The sequence below is a fragment of the Castor canadensis genome, chromosome 17, assembly GCF_047511655.1.
Source record: "Castor canadensis chromosome 17, mCasCan1.hap1v2, whole genome shotgun sequence".
Classification (NCBI taxonomy): domain Eukaryota; kingdom Metazoa; phylum Chordata; class Mammalia; order Rodentia; family Castoridae; genus Castor; species Castor canadensis.
Window position 1 is genome coordinate 66,670,672 of NC_133402.1, and position 21,750 is coordinate 66,692,421.

At 48.6% G+C, this 21,750-nt stretch overlaps 1 protein-coding gene across 3 annotated transcripts; it reads right to left on the reverse strand.

Annotated features, from left to right (window-relative positions):
• Positions 1–2,059: 2,059 nt before the first annotated feature.
• Zic4 (Zic family member 4) lies at positions 2,060–20,979 on the reverse strand. 3 transcript variants are annotated; one of them, XM_074059193.1, is made up of 6 exons: positions 20,512–20,979; positions 17,675–17,818; positions 16,890–16,974; positions 10,138–10,755; positions 5,280–5,595; positions 2,060–3,042 (listed from the first exon to the last, which is right to left on the reverse strand). In XM_074059193.1, coding segments are annotated over exons 3-6 (1,005 nt in total). In that variant the 5' UTR covers positions 16,960–16,974; positions 17,675–17,818; positions 20,512–20,979; the 3' UTR covers positions 2,060–3,041. The 3 variants fall into 3 exon arrangements, with proteins under 3 accessions (XP_073915294.1, XP_020008753.1, XP_073915295.1); XM_020153164.2 differs by lacking the exon at positions 17,675–17,818; XM_074059194.1 differs by lacking the exons at positions 17,675–17,818; positions 20,512–20,979 and adding an exon at positions 18,117–20,505.
• Positions 20,980–21,750: the final 771 nt, after the last annotated feature.

A 21,750-nucleotide genomic window follows, 5' to 3' on the forward strand; every position in this document is an offset into this window, starting at 1 on the left:
CTAATGCCAGTGTCATTGAGGTAAAATTGGGGCGAGAGAAGTCTGTCCCACAATGGCGATTTTGGCGGGTCCCCTCTTTTGCTGTCTGGAAGGGTTATGCCAGAAACATGAGTCTGTCAAATCATGAAAAAAGACAAGGGAGAGAGGACTGGAAGACGAAGAAGGGCCCCAAATCTCTCCCAGGACGACGAAGCAATAACAGGACACCGGAATTCAAGAGAGAAAGGAAAACATCACATCATTTATTTCCAAAGAAAGTAGCAAAACGGAGCTTCATGTACACAAAGGCCTTTGAGGGAAAAGCAACCTCGAATTTTATTTCATTTACATTTACATATTTCCAAGAAGATATGCCTCTGCTTTCAACTTATTCATTCAACAATCACAGTCAAATACATAACAACTTTTGTTTCCCAAGTTAGTTCATAATTTAACTGTTGCTAAGGGGACAGATGACAAAACACAAACATTGTGGGTACCAAATAACCTAACGTTTGAGTCAAGCTTGTGTAGTCTGTGTGTGTGTATGTGTGTGTGTGTGTGTGCTTGTGAATTATGATTACAAAAAGTTTGCCTGTCTGTATAATTCACATTCATTGCATTTTCTCATAAATTAGTGGTATAAACAAACATATGGAGACCTCCAGTAAACAAATAAAATCAATATAAGAGACAACATTTTGCAGCAACTATAATAACAGCATGGGTTACAGCTTGGGGAAAATTCTTTACAAATCATTTAGTTAGCATACCCAGGGTGGGGGGATGGGCACATTACTGTTTATTTAAACCACCTTAAACCACAACAGGAGCTTGGGGAAACTTGAATGGGGTGAAAGTTTCTTTCCTGGGCCCACTAAGAAACGAGGAACTGCCAGCATACCCTTGTACCCAGGGAGACAGAGTGAACATTTGCATGCAGTTTTGGTCACCATCTTGTAGACCAAAACTTCTCAACTCCAATTGTCAAGATGCTGAAGAAAACTGGAAATAGTTTCAAGTATCTCCCTCCCTCAAGCCACTGTCCTACAGTTAATGGCAGAAAGGGCCTGTAGAGTGCTACTAGTGGTAAGAAAACACAATGGGCCTATACTTAGCAGAAGTGTCTTGCAGGAGGTTGGGGGCTAAAACTTGCTTGACTACAGCCTTAGTTTCCAAGGCTCCCAGTATGTGCAGTGTGAGGAGTATCTCAGGAAGCTCATCCATGTGACCCGACTTGGGCTGGTAGAATGCAGGCCTGAACAGAAAGCAGCAGACACACAAATATGGACTTGGGGTCTGTACCCTCTGCCTGCACCTTCTCTGCATTCTTTTCCCTTTTTCCAGAGCTGGTGCAAAGCTCCCCCCACCCCCAAATATCTGCACACTTCATCAGGCCCTAACTCTGAGGGGTAAGCAGTGCTTTTGTTTTTCCATAGTAAGACTTATCCGGAAAGTTATCTATTGGTGTTGTGTGTGGATATTTTTTTTTAAAAAAAGAAGTTTGATTTTATCTCTTTAGAAACGGTTTGAGACTAACCGGGCAGAGGGAGTTTGACAGAGAGGAGAACAAATCGCTGACAAAGAACCTTTTACGTTTCATCAGCGTTGTTAGGACGACGAGCAGGAATGTCTTAGATAATAACTCCCACTTCAAAGATTTCTCAGCTCAATAGAAAATGGACCATCCTTTTTATTCAAACACAACGACTGGCACTAAAGAAGACTCCACTGTTTGATTTTTTTTTCCACTGTGTTTATTTTTCCCCTATTCACTGGGGTACTTGGATAAAATAAACAACAAGACAATTAAGGGAACATGGACCTCTAACTTTCCTGCCATCTTCCCCATCCCCTTGGCCTTGGACTTTTGAGTTCATGCCCAGGGGCAGCCCAGCCTTAAGAATTCTATATTCCAGTCCTGGGGAGGAAAATGTTTAAGGGGCTGCAAGAGACTTCTGGGATGGAGGAGTAAAAAGACAGTGCCGGGACCCAGGACCCACTATGGAAATATTCCTAGGACACAATCTGATTTCCCCAGGGTGACCCCTTCCCCCCCTCCCCGCAAGTCCCCATCAACCTCAAACCCTAGTTCTGCCCAAGATTCAGAGGGGCACTTTGCACAACACTGAGCTGGGATGCTCATTTGTTAAACCTCTAAGACTGCTCTAAAGTCATTTAATTTACCCTGACCCCGAGCCTCTCTGGGGCGCAGTCAAGATGCACTGAGTCCGGCTCCTCCCTTTCCTGAAAACATCCGGGCGCCAAAGCCCTCTCTACATCAGGGTGCAGGGTAAACCCCTAAACGCTGGCGAAACAGGTCCTAGGGAGGAAGTATATACTGAAGAGCACAGTGACAGTATTAAATGGCGTGAAAGCAAAGGTCAGCGCAAATGTATCTTAATAGAGTGTCTGCACTGAAGTGTGCGCCTTTGAAGCGGCCGCTACCCCGCGCATTTCCATGGCGAGCCTAACGCGGCATGCTGATGCATCGTCAAACTCACACTTTCAACCCCAAAACCCAACTCTTTGAACAACCCGAGCTTGATTAGACCTTTCTCCTTTTCTTTCCCCTCTTACAAACCATTTCCTCGCCTTTAGAAACTCGCCATCAAACCCAAATGCGCCCTCTGATCACCGCAGAAAGCAGAAACAAAGAGGGCTGAGCGGCGATTCAAGCGAGCCTTTTCTTCCCTCGCGTTATTATCCATTTTTATTATGACCGGGAACAAGTGCCCATTCGCGTGGGTTTTGTTTACCGGAAATTAAATGAAAATGATTTAGTCCGCGTCAAACAAAAATATATACTTGTATACACAAGAAAAAAGGCCAGTTAGACGTAAATATTATGTCCTTAATGAAAAGCCTGGACGGGCTCCAGGCTCGGCCTTTCAGGATTTCAGTGCGACTTGCCCATTGCCATAGAAATCCTAACTTACCATGAAGATGCACCGTGGCGAAGAAACACTGCTTTGTGCGCGGGCCCTTTGATGTCTCGGGCACGAGATGCTGGGCGCTCAGCTGCGCAGGGCGAGACTACCTTGCAAGCAACGCGGTGGACATCTGTAACAAGCAAATGAAAAATTAAAGGCGATTAGTGATCGACCAAAATTTTTCTTTTATTTCTATATTTGGGGTAGGGGTAGAAGACAAAACTGGGTGTCTTGACCCCAGAAGAGAAAGTGCTGTTTGATGAGGGGCACTTTTTCAAACATCAGCAGAACAAACAGCAAGTTCCACAGATGTCCTGTGCACCTTGGCGGTGGGGATAGTTAGTGTTTTGCGATGGGAACAAGTTGTTTGCTCCCGACTTCTGGCTGTGCCAGGCGGTCTCTGGACCCTATTGTAGTGGGAGTGAGGAAGACATTGCTGTTGGTCTTCTTTCCTCAAACAACAGATTCACAAGAAATGTCTTTGGAACATTCTGGCTTTTATTAGGGATAACGAAAAAAAGTCCCACTCCTGTTAGGTTGTTCCTTTTTATTTGATAGAAGTTGTGGGTGCTAAGAGACAGGACAGAGAATTGTCTAGTGGATTCTTAAGAGGAGAGAATAAAAAAGAATGAGGGAGTGGCAGGGTTGGGACTTGTTTGCTCCACCTTTAAAAATATTTTTTATTCTTAGGGGGTTTATCACTGGACTTCAAGCTCATAAGCCAAGCGCTCTACCATTGAGCTACACCTTCTGCCACAGGAGCTCAGCTTTTAGAACTGAGCTCCTGCGGGAGCGGGGCGGGGGTCCCTCCAGAGGAGATATTACTCCTCTCCACATGTTCTTAGGGAATTTGGAATTTGGGTGAGTTTGTCAAAGGTTTCTCTCTCTTTTTCACCTTTCTCCTTCCTTTCATATTTTTCATTCTTCAAATATCAGCTAGGATTTGGGGGTGGGGCAGCCTCTTCTCTCTGCCAACGTTGGCAATAATTGCCAAAGGCCTTACTCTACTCTCCTTAAAACATGTGGTCCTTTTTTTCTGAGGACTTCATACCCAGCATATCAAATATGCATTCAATCTATCAATCTACACCCACTGGGTGTTTGCCTTTATGGTATTTATTATTGTAGCTCATTTCTCTACCCCTCCTCCTTTAAGTTAGACCAACATTGTGTGTGATGTTGGGAAGACTGTCACAGGATGAATGTCATTCACTTGTTCACTAGGACAGGACACTTGGTTGTGGAGGTCACCACTTAGTGACATCATCAACCATCTCCACACTATTCTCCCAAGCCCAAGCACCCACGAGATTTCACAGTGCTCAGACAGGAATGGGAGTAAGAAAGGGGACCCCAGGGAGGCTCATAACATTGAATCCTGAAGCTTCTCTAGTTCTTTTATCTATGTTTCCTGTCATTTCGGACTCACTCCCCACCTTAAGTATAAAATGTTCACTGAGTCTGGGCCTAGACAGACAGACAGACGTCTGGGTCAGCCACTGGGGTTGGATGTATGTGACTCACCCATAGGGGAGGGGTGAACATCCCCTTATCTCTTTTGTGGAGGTGGTTGGAAAATTTAAGACTTTGGTATGTATTTTTTTAAAGGGGAGGGGAGGAAGGGGGAAATGTGGGCAAGCAAAAGAGAAAAATGAAGTGAGAGGCCCTGGAATTCTGAATGCCACCTTCCAGGATCTGAACTGAGACTGGCAATGATGGGAGAGGGGAGGGGCAGGAAAGGAGGCTTTGACTGGGAGCTGGGGAGGGAGTGGTCCAGGCCCCTAGGAAAATATTTCCTAATCTGTGAAGGGGGGGGAGGGCTTTGTGACTTTACTTTCACCACTTGCAGTTGCCAGAACTGCACATAAATCCTAATTTTTTGTGTTCCATCTGCCTGTCTCTTTATCCTTAGGACTGGTGTCATGCTATTCATCCATGAGGACATGAAGGAGGAGAGTGGTGCAAACATTAACTGTTGAAAAAATACAGGAACCATATTTAAGTTTGAAAATAATGGACGTTATGTCAGAATAGTCAATGATGTCTATCAGCATTTAGTGGTTTCCTTCCTTCCTTCCTTCCTTCCTTCCGATCCTTCCTTTCTTCCTTCCTTCCTTTCCCTTCCTTTCCTCCCTCCCTCCCTCCCTCCCAACGATCTTTCCTCCCTCCCTCCTTGCATCTTTCTAGCTCTCTTCAAGCCTCAGCAACCCGGCCTAGGCTCGCAGTCGATGTACTCTGAAGCAACGGTAGAAGCAGCCCCGACACTGGAGGCGGCGGCGGCGGCAGCGGCAGGGCCAGGAGGTGACGACGGACTCTGGGGGCGCGGCAGAGGCAGCTGTGGCGGGGCCCGGGCCCTGACACACGTACCATTCGCTCAAGTCCGTGCCACGCACAGCCACCACCGCTGAGGAGGCTACCGGGGGATCCTGGCTGTAGTCGGACGAGGGCGACATAAGGGCAGAAGGTGTAGCCGAGTCGTAGCCAGAGCTGGGCGGCGGCGAGCGACCATGCACCTTCATGTGCTTACGTAGAGAGCTGGGGTGCGTGTAGCACTTATCACAGCCGCGCACCTTGCACGTGTATGGCTTGTCGCTCGTGTGCACGTGCGAATGCTTCTTGCGGTCGCTGCTGTTGGCGAAGCGCCGCTCACAGCCCTCGAACTCACACCTGAAGGGCTTCTCGCCTGGCAGAGGCAACGCAGAGACATTAGTGGGCCTGGACGAGTTCCAGGCTTAGGATCGTCACCATCCCCTGCCCCCCATTCCTCTTTCGTTTCCTGCAAAAGAACCACAAAACAGACTTTCAGTCATCTCTTTGCACCGCGCCTCATATCGGGTACCCCCTATCTCACGCAGAGCGCGCCCCCTCCTACCCTTCTCCATCCCTCCCCCTCTCCTGCCTAGGCCTAGGGGGAGGGTACGGAGGAGGAGCGACAATGACTCCATCTTAGTCGAGTTTCCATTCTTGAAAATCCTGATCCGCTTGGGTTTTTTTTTTTCCTCCAAATTCTATTCACTCGGAGCCAGAATCATCACTGCCCAGAGAATAGACTTGACCGCGGATCTCACATCTGCTCGATTTAAAGTTGCTGTCCTAGCCAAATGTCTCTGCCACCACCACCTCTGCCCACAAGTCCACCACACACACACCCCACCCCGGCCCAAACAGTTTCCTAAGTAGGTTTTGTGCAAAAGCTAAGGCGATGAAAAAATTTAAGGGATAAGCAACGACGCACATGGCGTATACATAGTTTGGGTTCTGGCTGCAGGGAAAGATATTCTGAGCAATGATTCACCTCAAAGGTGATTTTTACAGGGAAACGGAACCTCCGCCTTTCCCTTCTACCCCCTGAGGGCAAACATTTAGCAGCATTCTTCAAATCTTGCCTAAACCATCCGAGATCTCTCCAGATAGCGTTCACCGACAATCATATTTTATTATGCTGCTCCAGGCAGTCTCGCGGAGACCCTGCCGTGTAGCTGATCCAAGCTACCGGCGTCTACCGCCTCCCAGACCACCTTCACCCGGCTGCCTGGCTTCTTAGGTCGAAGCCAAGGGACCGGCCTGGGAGGATCAGCCCGGGACAGGCGGGATATGAGGTCTCTCCAGCAATTGCTCCCTTGAGTGGGGCGAGCTTGCCGGTGCGCGCAGCTGCTGCGGCCAGGGCTGGTCCGCCCCGCCCGCGGGAGCGCAAGCTGGCTGTCTGGGTAGGGCCGCAGGGGGCTCGGATCAGTGGCTGCTGTGCCCTGCAAAGCCAAAGGAAGGCGTGAGCGCTATTGAGGGTGGAAATGTTGGTTGGACCAAACCCCCAATCAGAGAGCTCACTGGTGCCTGAATTCGCTGGCGAATGAGGGAGGAAAAGATCCCCAGAACCCGGAAGCCCAAGTTCCTGAAGGAGCCACAAATGCTGCGTAAAAGGAAGGGGGAGATGGCTGGGGAGCTTTAAACAAATGAACGTTGCCCGGCTCTCTGGGTTGCGGGAACCGCTACCTAGCGTCTGGTTGAAGAACGAGAGATGTACGACTGTTGGCTATGTGGTTGCTCCTCCTGCCGCTTATGGGAAAGATAGACGCTTTTGGGCAGGTCTGAACAAACAAAGCCTCTATCCCCAGGCCCCATGGAGGCTCTGGAACACAACCCATCGCTCCGCGCGCGGGCAGCTGCTGTGGACCCCGGGCTCCGGCACCGCCTATCCTAGCGCTCGCGCCCCCTCCCCTCAAGAGTTGTACTAGCACAGCAGGTCCTCTGAAGATTTCTGGCCTCCGCCACTTCACTGGACATCCGTTTTATGAAAAAGTGAGAGAAGAAAAATGCAGAATAAATCAGTGTCTCTATTTTCCCCTTTCTGCTCCCCTCTACAGCCCCCGAACTTCCCTTCCTCCCTTTCTTCTGCTCTTTTTAAAATCGCTCACAAGAAATTACTCAGTTCAGGGCCTGCAAAGGAAAACCAGGTTTTTCTGAGAAAACAGAGGAGGAATAGAATTCCCTCCCGCTCCGAAAAAACAAAACAAAACAAAACTCCCTCCACACACACACTTATTCCATCCTGTGAGCGCCTCGCTGGACATTCACGTAAAATAGGAACTGATTTCGCTGCAGACGAGGACCGGACGAGACAAAAGCAGGGCACTGGGGGTATCCGGGCTGCCACGAAGTTCGCAGGCCCCTGTGAGGCCAGGTGAGGCCGCGCGCGCCACGGCGTGCTCTGCAGCTGCAGGAGGCGCCCTGGTCGCAGCTCCTCACGTCCCTCCCGCCCCTCGCCACCGCTGCCTCCCGCCCTTCCCCTCCCCCAGGTCCCAGCGTTGCGCCCTGGGTGGGTGGATGCTCACAGGCAGGGCTGGGCCAGGTCCCTGCGATCCCCCGGAGCGGACTGCGCCCCGGCTGCGGTGAGAAAGGCCCAGTCTCCTCCCAAAGGCTCGCCAGCGGGAGAGGCCTCCTTCCCAGCCCTGCGCCAGGCCCGGGTGACAAACTTCGGATGCGTCGGGGCCGCCCGGCAGCGCCATTTTCTCTCACTTGTGGCTGGGTCCGCTTTTCCCGGTGACTTCTCCCCGGCGCTGCCTCTTCTCTATCTCGGATCCCCAAGCCCTGACTCTCTGTTTGCAACTGGGGAAGGTGGGGAGACCCTAACCAACCCAAGAGTTCCGGGAGGGGCGCGCCAAGCGACGGGGTTCGGCCGCGCGCCACGGCCGGCCCGCGCCTCCGTGGCGGCAGCACCATTGTTCCCAGATCGCTGAGAATGCTACAAAGTGAAACCTTTCGCCTAGAAAGCCAGCCTGCAGGCCTGGGATTCGGATCCAAGAGAATCTCTACTCGTGAGAAATCTGCTCCTGTTTGCCGCTTCCGCGACTCAAGGAAATGAAACGCCATTAATATTTGAAAAGGCAATTATTTTCCTGTTGAATCGAGAACTGTCTTCATGAATAATTTGTAGTGAGGTCTATTGCCATTTGAAAAACATTTTGTTGTGTCCCCCCCACTCCCTTCTCTTTCCATTACTTATGAGGGGGGTTGGGGAGAAACAACGGAGCAGGAGAGATTCTGTCGATTTTTTTTTTAAACCCAACTGGTAATGAATCAGGACTGCAAGCGGAAAGAACGCACAGAATTCCGTCCCCCGAATAGATGCAAACCTGAGAGCCAGCCCGGGCGCACTGAACTCGTTTCTCTGCTGTAGGTCAATTGCTCTAAGAATCTAACTATTTTCTGCTTCACGGACTTCAAACAGTGGACTGGCAAAGAGCAATAAAAGTTTGTTTGTTTAAAACAAAACAAACAAACAAGCAGAAAACCCTGTCATTTAAGATGAGTTCCTTCTCCAGCTTCGGATTGAGCGTCTATTTCCAGGTCCTGGCGGCCAGTTCCTGGAGTAGCAGGCCTGCAGACTAGGATCAGGGTCCTATCCATACCCCTCTCCCTGGTGATGTAATTCGGAGAGAGGGGCAGATATACGCCAGAGATGGGGGAAAGCCCAGAAAGAACTGGAGAAAACCTTATGTTTACAGACATTCTCCGGAAATGAAGTACAAGATTCAAAGTGAAGTCTGGTCTTGTCTCCGCTTGTGACAAGGTCTTAGCCCTGGACCTTCGCGGAGAGGACTTTCTAGGGTGAGGTTTAGCAACTTTCATTCCGCGGCACCGCTACTCTAGGGGATTTTGGGCTCTAACCAAGTTTGGTGCTGCAGCAAGAACAGGAAGGAGTAAGGCAGCCTAGGCGCTATGGAGCAGAAGTGGAGCCCCAAGCTGGAACTTACTTCTTCTCTTCCACTTTTCCCGCCCCTAATATGGGGGAGGGGAGAAGACGTTGACTTGTAAACTTCCAGGGAGGGGGAGGAGTAAGGAGAGTCAAACAATGGCTGCTAAACTAATTAATGTTACTTCACAAGCTGTTCTACAGTGTGAAAACTTTCCTTTTGCAATTGTATTAATTAAGGATGCTCCTGGCCAGAAGAGTTCAAGTTTGCAGGCTCTTGCGTGTGCTCCTTTTCTTTCTGTTAACTAGAACTAACAGATGTGGTTGACACATGTCCCTAGTTCACTTAACAGCTCGGTAAATGACATTTAAGGCGGATGGGTCCCGTTGGGTCTCTGCTAAAGTAAGAGTGAGGGTTAGCAAAATGTCCCTTCTGTCGGGACAGCAAGACTCAAAAACAGGACAAAAGTTAGCCACCAAGATCCCACTATCTTAAAGAAGGCGCTAAAGGTATGATGATCTCCTCAGTCGGGTGATGGTTCTGTTGTCAGGCCAATGGGGGCGGGGGAAGTTCTGCCGTAGGATTACAAAGAAATTGGGACTAGTTAAACAAGTGTTTCCACGTGTTTAAGAGTTTGAAAAGCAGTGCTGCTTTTTAAATGCATTAAAATCAAACTCCAGGGACTCCAAATGCAGCTCAGTAGCAGAGAGCTTTGTGTGAAAAGCTCTGTGTTCCATACCCAGCTCTGGAGAAAAAAAATCAAACTCTATAAACATGTTTGCCCACAGGGATAGTGACAACTTCACCCTTGTCCCCTGAGCAGAAATCTTCTTACTGTCCTCCCTACACACAGCCTCCGGGAACTTCTGTGATTCTAAGAATAGAAGTGCGTAATTAATATTTTATGGATTTGGCTCATGGAAACAATACCAAAACACCTCCCTCCTCCCCTCAGTTGAAACTTAAGGGAATCCAGACCCAAGGGCCTGCTTCCCCAGAGGATCCGCACGAGACAGACAGCGCCGAATACTGACCTGTGTGAGTTCGTTTGTGTATTTTGAGATTTTCTGATCTAGCAAAGACTTTCCCACACCCCGGGAAAGGACAGGGGAAGGGCTTCTCGCCCGTGTGCACGCGGATGTGATTTACAAGTTTGTATTTGGCTTTGAAGGGCTTGCCCTGTCGCGGACACTCCTCCCAGAAGCAAATGTGGTTGGCCTGCTCGGGGCCGCCGACGTGTTCCACGGTGACGTGCGTGACCAGCTCGTGCATGGTGCTGAAAGTTTTGGAGCACAGGCGTGAGGGCACAGGGCCGTCGGTCGCCAGCCACTTACAGATGAGCTCCTGTTTGATGGGCTGGCGCATGTAGCGGAAGAAGGCACCAGGGCCGTGGGGCGCGGCGAGGTTCATGGTCAGGTTCATGCCGCCATAGCCATGCAGGGCCGCGGCGGCTGCCAGGGCGTCGCTGCGGGCCGTAGGCCCTGGCGCGAAGGGTTCGGGCCGCGCGTACATGTCTCCGGGGAGCCCCAGACGCAGGAGTCCGTTCAAAGGACGACTGTGCGAGGCCTGGCGAGGCTGCTCATGAAGGCTCGGGAACACCGAGGGGCTGGAAGCAGCCGCGAGCTGGGGGCCATGGTGTCCGGAACTGCTACCTGTTGTCGAGATAAATAGTGCGCGTGAGAACCGGTGGCGTGGGTTGCGCACTTTCCCGGGCCCCGGGGGGCAGGCCCAGCCCAGCGGCGCCACGGCTTCTGCCGTCAGCGCTGGGATCAGGAACCAGTCTGCACCCGCAGTGGACCCGACGGACCGAGCAAGGCCAAACGCCTCCGCCGTCGTCCGGCTGGGCTGCTGTTCCTTGGAGTTCCCCGCCGCTCCATAAACTGGAGAGGGATGGTGGCGGTGGGGTAGATGGAAGGGGCAGTGGTGGAAAGGGCAGCAGGGCTGCTGAGTCTGTGGGTTGCTGGGGGCCCGGCCTCTGCTCCAGAGGGGTCCGACTTGTGTCTCCAGCGCACTTTGGCGGCCAACACCACGGGGCGCTCCCGGGCGCGGCTCCCTGTCCAGGACTGAAGGTGGTAGAAGTGGAGATTTTGGAAGTGGTGATGTGGGAGGTGGTAGTGGTTTTGAAGCCCCCTAGACATATATATTAATTTCAGTGCCCTGCTCGGCTGGGAGGCGACGGCCTGCTGCATCCCTGATCGGATTCCCGAGTTCCTTGTGTACGCTACCATCATCTGACAGTGGGGAAGAGAAAGGATATCCCCCCCCCAAAAAAAAAGTTGTGCAACGTGTTATAGGGCTTTTCCCCTTCAAGTTTTAGGCTTTGCGCCCTCCCCCCCACCCCCTTCTCGGTCTTTAATGCCTACGTGAAATTCCGTACACTACAGAGGCAGCAGCAGGGCGCTAGAAGAAATGAATAGAGATTCGGGGCCGTGGCCGGGGCCCACCAAGAGGAACAATCGTCTAGATCGCCCATTGGCCCATAGCCCGGCCCGACGTCAGCGATGACAGGTCTAGCCAGTCGGGGTTCGTTTTCTCTCTCTCTCTCTCTCTCTCTCTCTCTCTCTCTCTCACTCACACACACACACACACCCCTTCCCTCACCCCTTCTCCCCACCCCCAATTGCATTTCACGCTGTTACTGCTCATGCGCCTTGATCCAGCCACAGATTCTTTTTTCTTCCCCTTTAGCCCCCTCCCCTCCTCTCCCGAAAGCTGGGAGGATTGGCTTTGCCTAAAGCCTTCTCAAAGTGAGCGGGTTTGGGTTATGCCTTCATTCACCACGACTTTGAGTTGTGTATAATGTCCTCTGGGCAGAGCAGGGGACTCAGGCTTTTCAGGGTTAATGGGCAATACAGGGTACGCAGAGACTTCGATCTGCTGGGGCAGTTTGTGTCCAGAGGGTTGGAAGGAGGAGAGGGTTGGTATGTAGCTACCGACAAGGCTACAAGCAGCAGAGAAAGTACTAGGATTGCGACCCTTGGGCCCAATTTTTATTTTCTCTTACTTTCTCCAAAATTCCACCTTCCCCCCTTCCATCTTGCTCTTAGTCTTTCTTTCCCAAATGCCCCATACAGCATTTTGCCTTCCTGCATGGATCCTCTATTCTCCCCTCCCCCTCTCCTTCCTGTCTACTCTGTTCCTTTTTAGCCTGTCAGAATCTCCTCCTCGTGACTAGCGCGCTCTGAGACCCTGAAACCCAAGAATCAGCCCCTTACTAGAGCCAGGATTGGGTCAGAGGCAGCGATGACCTAGAAGAGACCGGCCTCGAACCCACCTCAGACTCTCCTGAGAGGGCCCTTTCGGTCACAAATCATGTCCACCCGCGGGTCAAGTGGTCAAAGAAACAAAGGCGAGGGGCACGCTATTAGGAGGAACAGGTCCTCCAAGATTGGTCGGGCCTATGTGGGGACCTGAGGTCTGTACCCTGACATTAGATGGAGCTTCTGCAACAAGGGCCTGGGGACCACTTCCACTTTTAACTCCAAACACTTGTTGCTGGCTGGCCGAGCCTCTGTTTCCATCCTTGCTAGCCTTAGGGTTCCTTAAATAGTGGACACTACCACCTTTCCCGGTCCAGGCTCTAGAGGCACTTCGGGCCTCTGGTCTCCAGCCCGGCCTCGAATCGCCACCATGGTGAAGTGGGGGACGGTGGCTTAAAGAAAACTTCAGTTCTAGCCCAGTCAAGTGTGGCATAAACAGGACGGAGTGTCCTTTGTCTCCACTGATCAGCTAGGGTCAGCTGCTTCGTCCGCGGTTTGAAGGGCTGCTGGCCCCGACCTCCGCCTGATCAACGTGGTCAAAAATGCCAGCTGAAGTGCTAGGACCTCCCTGGCTGCAGTGGAAAAAGTAAATTAAAAAAAAAAAAAAGCTCCTCCAAAGCAAAGAAAGGCTTGGATTTTTTTAAAAAGAGAAGTTCTAAAGATTGAGTAAAAGATCCCATAGCCCTCTCCAAGTTAGCAGAGGAGAGAAGTTTGAACTGATTACAAAGACCCCTAACTAGGAATTTACAGGAGGACTGTACACCCATCCCTAGCAATGAAGTTTGTTGCACATCATGATCAGAAACTAGGGGTTTTAAGTTTCTAATAATTGTGAAGTTTGTCAGATTTTTTGAGACTTTCTTTATTGAACACATCACTCCACTCAGGGCTGAACTTGGTAAGGGATTAATTTCCACAACAATTTCACTCAGTTTCCAGTAGTCTGGGTCTTTCTGCTCCTCCAGCAGGAAAAAAAAAGGCCATTACCAATAGGTTCTGTGTAAGTATTAGAAAAAAAAAAAGGCAGAGAACATATGAGTGCCTCCCCCCCACCCAAAACAAGGTCTTCCACACAGCAGCTCTAAAACTAAACTGAACATCTGTCTTCTTTCCTGGACTTCCCTGTCTCCCACACTCTCAGTTTACAAGATTATCCCTTCACCCAGAGGTGCTCCTCTTTGGTCCTTTTTTCTTTTCCCTCCAGGACTGGTCAAGCCTCTTCTTTCACAAAAGGTGTTCCCAAATCTCAGTGAGTTGTTTCAAGTCTAATCACTGAGCAGAAAGAAGCAACTGTCCAGGTTAAGTTTGGGCTAAAACCAGGAAGGACTCAAAACACAAACAAATAAGTGCAACAAAACGTGTGTTCCTTCTTGAACCCTTTGACCAGATGTTTCTACTATCCTTACTTTAATACCGAGCTTAGTCAACTTCTGTGGCTTTCAGGCCTAAATCCAGGGGCCCTTCCCCAATAGTTCAGTAATCAAAATGTTTTTTCTCCCACTTGAACCTTGGTAACCTACAACTAAGTGCTCAGAGTTTTTTCAAACTCACTATCCACTTTAGTTTCTATTAAGACTGATTTACACTGACATCAATCCCTTAAGATACAGGTAGTGTATATCCTCTTCAGAAACTTTGAAGAATGGTATAGACAGAACTGAGGTCTTTAAGCTATTTTAGACTATGGATCCATTTGGAAGCCTAGTAAGTCACTTGAACTTCTAATGACCTTGTGTTTGCTCCCCTTACTCATAACAAGAAACACTAACTTTCCACTAGAAGCTTGTAGAAAGAAGGATACTTTTTTTTCCTGGACATCCTGAATCCTAAGTACTGAAACTATGGACTCCAGGGTTAAAAAGTAGAGTTGTTGTTACTTTTTAAAAATCTCTCTCTCTCTCTCTCTCTCTCTCTCTCTCTCTCTGACACACACACACACACACACACTCTCTCCATCTCACACACAGCTTGCCAAGTGCTTTGCCATTGAATTATACCCCCAGCCTCAAGCAGAATTTTTATATGCATAAACAATTAGTGTACTATACACTCTCTCTGACTATCTTTGCCCTTGAAAAGCTTTGAACATGTGTATGACTATTTGTGCCAGCAGCAAAAGGGCAGACACATCTGATTCAGCCAAAATCCCTGACAGTAGACTGGCCCCATGGAGCTCCTTTCCAGATGCAGCCTTTTCTTAAGTGCTGAAAACATCTGTACCTATCCTGGGTAGACGTTTCTTGAGTAGCCAAGGGTCAGTCGACCTGCAGGTCATCAAGGTCGTCTGATCCTTGCAAGTTCCTCCGAACCATATGGTCCATACCTCGGTTGGCTACACACAGCAATGGGACCAGACATTTTCTTACAAGGACAATCCTCCCCCTGCCCCCCGAGACTGACAGGGAGAAAAAAAAATCCTTTGTATCCCTTAATATGTACAGATAAGGAGCGAGCGTTAGGCAATTACATAAGGGTCTTTGAGACATCTCTAAAATAAAATCCAAAGTAGTGTCAAGCTAACCACAAATGACAAGTAGTAAAGTACCAATGTCTTCCTCTTCTAAGAGATCTCTTTGAGATCTCAGGAAGCAAAGATCCAGGACTCAGAGCCTGTCATTAGCCAGAAGTGGTGTCCCCTCACCTCATCAATCCTCAGAATTTTTCTTTCAGAGATTTATCTCACTACACTTGACCCCAACACCAACTGGTTGTCTGCAGAATTCTATTCCTAACCTTTGCCCAGGGTTATAGCACAGTCATGTCCACTTTCCTTCTTGATTTGCAGAGAAAATGAATATCCTCCAGCCTAGAGATCTTTAGTATATACCAGAAAGGAGCACTGAATCTTTCAGGAAGGCCTATTTGGAGCAGATTTCACCACCAGTCCTCAAATATCCCTTAGTCTCCAGACCTTGTGCAAGTCAATGCCCAGAAATCATGACTTGGGTACTTCTGGTTCTCATAGCCAGTCCAGTGCATGGCACAAACAAATGATTTTCTAGTCCTACTTTCCAGAAATAGGGCATTTGGTGGCCCTACCATCTGTCAGAGCTCCTCACATTACTGGCTGAAATGTTTGACCTCTCTGCCTTGGAAAGGAAAAAAAAATGTAGAGGAGATTATAGATCAATAGCTGGGTTATTTTACAATTTTGATCTTTAAAAAATGCTAAAGGATGATTATCTGTTATAGATTGTGCCCCGAGTGCTGCTCAGGAGTTGAGCAGCACTGTACAAAGCCTAGCCCAGCACATCTCTGCCATCTGAATGTTATGCTTCTGAATTCCAATCGCTTGTTCAGTTTCCCTTTCCATTTCTGGCCAGGTTGCCACCCAAAATAAGTAGCATATAGAGGTTATTTATTGACAGCCTTTACCATTCTTGCAGTGGGCTGTATCTCAGCCTTATAAAAAGAAATAACTTAAGCCCCAGAATCCTGCTATATGTCCAAGCCCAAATTGTGGAAAGGAGATTAGCTGTATCAGGGATTTTGTAAAAAAAAGAAAGGAAAAAAAAAAGGGGGGGGGGATTCTCCTCTACTATGGAAATTTGAGCTTTGATCATCATTAAAGGAACTAGTATGGAAGAAAATATACTTGGATAGAATTTAATTTCCAAGCAATGCTTCTGCAAAATGTCTTTTGACAAAAGATTAGGAAACAATGCTAAAGCATCTTCCAAAATAGCATTAAGGAATCAAAACAACTGAATTTACATAATAACCACATCTCTCCTGAGGTTTCTGTCATCAAATCATCCCAAAATAATAGAAGAGAGCCAGTGCCTTTCCTGACTTAGTCATTTAACTTTTGTTATGAAGGTTGCTTTGCCTATTAACAAGAGATTCTTTGGAGATAGCCCTTAGCTAGGTACATAGTTGAAATGAGGAACTAGATGTGTGGAAGGGAAAACACCCAACCCTAAATCATATGCTTATTCTAAATGGAATATTAAATTAAATTCTTCACAATTAAGGTACTCCTCACAGAGTGGCTGTCAGTCACTCCCTGCTCAGACACGACATTGTGGGAATGTAGTCACTGCCACATTGCAGAAGGCTGGTGTCCCTGGTAAAGACGATGCATATCATGTAAACCCCATCACCAAGATCAAAGTCTGCTTCTTTCATGGAAGCCAATACTTGTCAAACCTCATTCCAATCAAATCGTCCGGAAATGAATTCAAGATGAATATGTCATAGAATAATGTGACAGTGGAATTGCAGAAGGTCAGGGGTGGTTGTTTCAATGAGAGAGTCGTCAAATATTAATTCTAGAACGTCCAGATGACTAGGCATTGAGGAGGATTAGCTGGCTGCTGGTGGGATGTTGTGTCATTGATTTGTGTGCAAAGGCACCAAACACCAAGGTGTTTTTCTAAGTTTCATTTGAACTGAAGAAATGTACCCAAACTCATAATTCAGCATAACCAAAAGACAAAACTTTATGCATAAGTAGCACAAAAAGAAACCAAAAAACCACCCTCAAGCTTCAGCAAATCAATACTTAAAAAAGGATTTTAACTTACTTGACTCTTTCAGGGTGTTTCGGAAAAGTCGTAATTGTTTCCTCATTACCAAGGATGCCTTGTATCTCATTTTCTGACTTGGAGCCTGTTGGAGAAGAAAAGGGGACCGTTGTTAGTTGAACAATATCATACATGTTTTGGTGGTAAGATTCTGTGGCCTGAATGTATGAATGAAAGATGTTGGTCTGAAAGCATCTTTTAGTTTTTCCTTAACCATTTTCAAATTCATAAGCTAAAGAAAACACTCTGGTCGGAACTTCCTACATGTATTACAAAATGTCAGGTCTTTGGTAATAAATATATTACAAAATCATAATTCCCTGACTAGATTTTTTATCTGAAACTGATTTGTTGTTCTGCCTTGCAGGTAGACATGTTTAATTAGTGTTCAAATAACTGTTAATTTCTAAAATTTGAAATTATTATATGAGAAGATCCAATTATCTCTTCAAGTTTCGGAGAGGTGTGGTGGGGAGGTCTCTTTTCCTTTCATGAGGCACTAATGAGCTAAAAATATTAATTGCAATGTTGGAATTGGGAGGAGAATTTTTTTTCTTTTTGCAGATTTTAAGATCCTGTTCTGTCTGTGGCAATGCGGAATCTTTAGCCTCACATGATCCACAACCTCAGACCTATTTGGGGGCCATCACTGTTTATTTCTTTAAAATTAATATATAATCTACCAGATTAAAAATGTGTCATTTTTGTCATTTAGTCCAGGCTGCCCCTGTTTTGTAGCCGAAAAGATCAGTAGTAACACCTCCCCCTTAAGATATATGCATTACTTGTCAGTGAGTGGAAGTCCCAAGCCTTTGGCTATCATAAATCCTTAAAAGCATCTTGAAGACCTCTGCGTCTGTCATGTATGGCTGAAGGCAGTGGAGAAGTCAAACAGAGGCGATCCACCCAGCCCTATCCCTCAATTTGGCCTAGAAAGACAAACAGTCATTGAAAAGGTCTGAGGCTGGACAAACACAGCAAGCCCTCTGTCAATGAGGACGTCTGCCTGTCTTGATACTCCAGCCCACAGAACAAGCAGCTGTTTAACTTGTTGAACCACAGGCCAAATCTAAGTGGTGCTCTCCTATCTCAAAGGGTAGCCAGTTCTCTATGTTCAAAGCTCTTCCTCTTGTCTCCCTCTCCCCAAACATGGTAACTAGCTTAGTTATTCTCATCATTTCCCTCTCCCTTCTCTTTCAGGCCCAAGTCTATAAGTAGTAGACTCACCTTTTCCCAGAGGATTTTATTTATTTTCAATTCTTTTTAACCAAAAGGCATCCTTCCCCAAAGGTAATAAGCTCCTTCAAACACAGAACAGGAAAGAAAGGAGGCCCAACTTTGCATTCCTACAGAAGGACGGCATGCTGGGTGTCCTCGATCTGAAATTTCCTCATGGCAGGATGTCTGGCACCAACAAATCCTGGTTGGTTAGCAATAATAGAATTTACTTTTTTGCTCCTGAGAGAAATGGGTGTGAGGTTCCCCAGAGACCTCTGTCCACACACAATGCTGGCCCTGCCCAACTTCTAAGAGGTCTGGGTCACTTTTGCCCTCAGGTCCTGTCAGTCTTTTGAGCATTACAAACTGTTCTGTAGGCATGCATGCACCCAAATGTTACAGAGGTTGGACTAGAGCAGGCAACGGGGACCTTAACAGGCTTTTAGCAGCTCTACCACACACCCTGTGTAGGGAACCAGGGTTCAATTTTGACACCACTTAGCTAGCAAGTCATCTTGCTCAAAGAAGAACGAGAGAATTTGGGAGCTGTTTCCGGTCCGTGCATATGAGGCCCCCAGGATAAAAGACACTCTAAAAGGTCTTGATTTGATTTCCCCCAAACGCCTGCTCCTAAGGCATTTTCTTCACCAGCCGGCCACTGAATCAGTGGGGAACACATCTCGGAGACTGACTTGCCTCTGCCCTGCACCCTGCACCTTAAGAGGAAAAAAGGGTGCCAAGGATCCCCAGTGGTTGATAGTCCAATGACAGCCAAGAAGATGGGGCCCGTGGATACCTGCAAAAGGCACTATTTTTACTTGGAAGTGGCTTTAGCAGTAGTTGTGGGGCTGACCTATTCGGCTCAGACCTGTCGGAGGTCAGAGGTCAGCCACAGCTAGCGACTTCAGTTCCGCAGTTGCTCCACACTGATTAACTGTCAGGCCGTGGGGGCAAAGGCAAGCGGGCCTCTTCGTAGAGCTCAGCCCCGGTCCGCACAGAGCCAAAACCTAGAGCTACCAAGCCAAAGATATAACACGCTCGTGGCCTCAGCCTGCTTCCTGAGGTCGCCAGCTGCACCCCTTAGCTATTCTTTTTCGGGCCCAGCAGTTTGAGCTGAAAGATTGGGTTGTGTGAGGCCTTTTCCTATTCTGTTTTCTACAGGGAGCAGCTCATACTTCCCCCATCTCCAGGGCGAAGAATTGGGAAACCTGCGACGCCAAACCAAACTCTGCACTGGGGGGTCATCTGCAGGTGACATTTAACGATCTCTTTGAACCTCTTGCACCAAATTCTAAGGCTCCTGATGTAGAGGAAGGGAAAAAACAGTTCAGCGGGCGTTGTCGCCACCAGGCTAATACTGATGGAAAGGTGGGAGAAATACGGAATTGGAATCCAAGTGGCGCATTCTGCAGACAGTGCCCGCCGAGATGCAGCCCTTAAAGGTTATTCTCCGTTTTGAAGACTCCAAGGGCTCCCAGCAGTCTCTATGGGCCATTCATCAACCCCAAAATTTGAGACTCAGACTTTGGGCCAGTTCTTACTCTTTCACACACAACTCTGTTCCCTTTTCACTGACTCCTAACTTCCAGTGCCCCTTGGTCCAGGGTACTGGCCAGAATCCTAAAAGATACGGCCTGGTCCTAAGAGAGCTAACTGCAGCCCTCATTCGCATTCAGGAGAAAGCAAGCCAAGTCCGGAACCCAAGGCCGGCGGCCAATAGAGAGCAGATCCCATCGGTCCGGTCAGTGTCCTGAGGCAAGACCAGGATGAGAGAGGGTCAGCAGCCGGCCGGAGGTGGACCCAGCCGGCATGCTCAGTCAGGATGGGGCGAAGAAGTTCTACCGTGCTGCTGCCAGCGCAGCTAACTTGGCTTTTTGACCCTGGGGAGGGGAAGCCAAGACCCTTCCCGCCATAGCTTTGGGGGCAGGGCAGAGAAGCTGCCTGCAAGGTCCCTCTTTCGGCACCCGTCCTGCTCCCTCAGCGCACAGAAAGCTCTTGACCAGGCCAGTTCTGCTCTTCCTGTGTCCACGGTGAGGCACCCAGGCAATTTACAAAAAGGGGAGGGAAGGCAGGCGGACGTGGAGCTGCTCCTGGTGCCCAAGCCAGTGGGAGCCTATTTGTCCTCCTTGCGCCCCCTCCTCCTGGGAGGAAGGAATGGACTCAACCTCAAAGCTGCCCCTCTGCGGAAGGGCTCCCTCCCCCCCCCCCAGAGTCAGTGAGGTGGGGCCTGTACCCGCGTTTGGACGCGGGAGGGGGGGTAATGAAGGAGGAGATGGGGGAGAAAATCTGGCTGGGCCTCTTCCCCCAGTGGGGTTTGGGTGCCAGCGGCCCCATAAAGGCACTCGCTGCGCTGCCGCTGGGGGTATAGGTCTCGCCTATTTGTCCCCTGGACTTCAGCACTTACCCTGCTCCACCTGTTGCCGGGATCACCTCATTTCTGCACTTCACTTCGGGGTGGCTGAGGGGGGACCACAAGCCCCTCTAAACCTCTCTTTTGTGGTTCCATCGAGGCGGTCATCCTTCATTTCTCCTTTTCCAGCTTTCAGGAAGCAGTTAGGGAGTGTATGATGAAGCAGAAATGAGCCGTCAGGACGATATTTTAATGGCTTATATGTCACGTTGGTACATGTGGCTTTGAACTGGAGCCGCTCGCGTTTCCTGCAGAGAGCGCCGCAAATCCCACTTGATAACTTCTATAACCCACAACTTTTTTTTTCTCACATTCACTCTTACCATGTATATTTGGATGGGTTTCCTAAAAATACCCTCTTGTCAATGTCCCCATTGGGTTGGGGTTTCCACGGACTGGAGAAGAGAAGACTGACTTTTCTTTTTTGAAGAATTATTTTCCCTCCCCCTCCCAACAGTTACCCTTCCCCCTCAGGTCCCCTCCCTTGTGCGTGTGTGTGTGCGTGTGTGTGTCTGTGTGTTTTGAAAGAAGGCGAGGTGGGTTCAATATTTGTTCTCCCTAGTGAGAGCAATAAACGTCTTGAAAAAAACTTTTCCTTTAAGATAAGGTTTTGGTTTTTACAATTCCAGGATTCAACTTCCTTCTTGTAGGTAGCAGAAATAACTGTATGGTTCTGACGTCTTTTTTTTTTGAACAAAATGTATATATATTTAATATCTCTTTCTCCTCTCTCTCTCTCTCTCTCTCTCTCTCTCTCTCTCTCTCTCCAGCCCTTTCTCTACACTCCTCTTGGGAGTCCCCTCAAAAGTTAGTGGGAAATACTGGGCTGTTGGACTCATACTTGTTGCTGTAGACAGACTATTTTCATTTTTTCTTCTATAATTTTTTTACTTCCTAGCACAACAAACAGAAATGCTCAGCTAGATGCCTTCAGACACAGGGAAACCTTCCCAGACGAACAACCCGATTTTTGAGCGAGAGCGAACCTCGGAATGGGCTCTCCCCACTATTGCCATCTCCAAACCAGAATCGAGTTGGTGAGGAAGACTAGAAAACCAGAAAGGCAAGGAGTGGTCAGTGCTGGCCCTGCCTTCCTCCAGCTCGGGAAGCCAAGGCTGGCGACGGGGAAAAATCATTTTCATTTTCCTCTCGCTGGGCACTGGAGAGTTTCCTAGCAGGGCCGCCTGTGAAAAGATGAGTTGAAGTCTCTTTGTCTGAAAAAGAGTTTAGGGC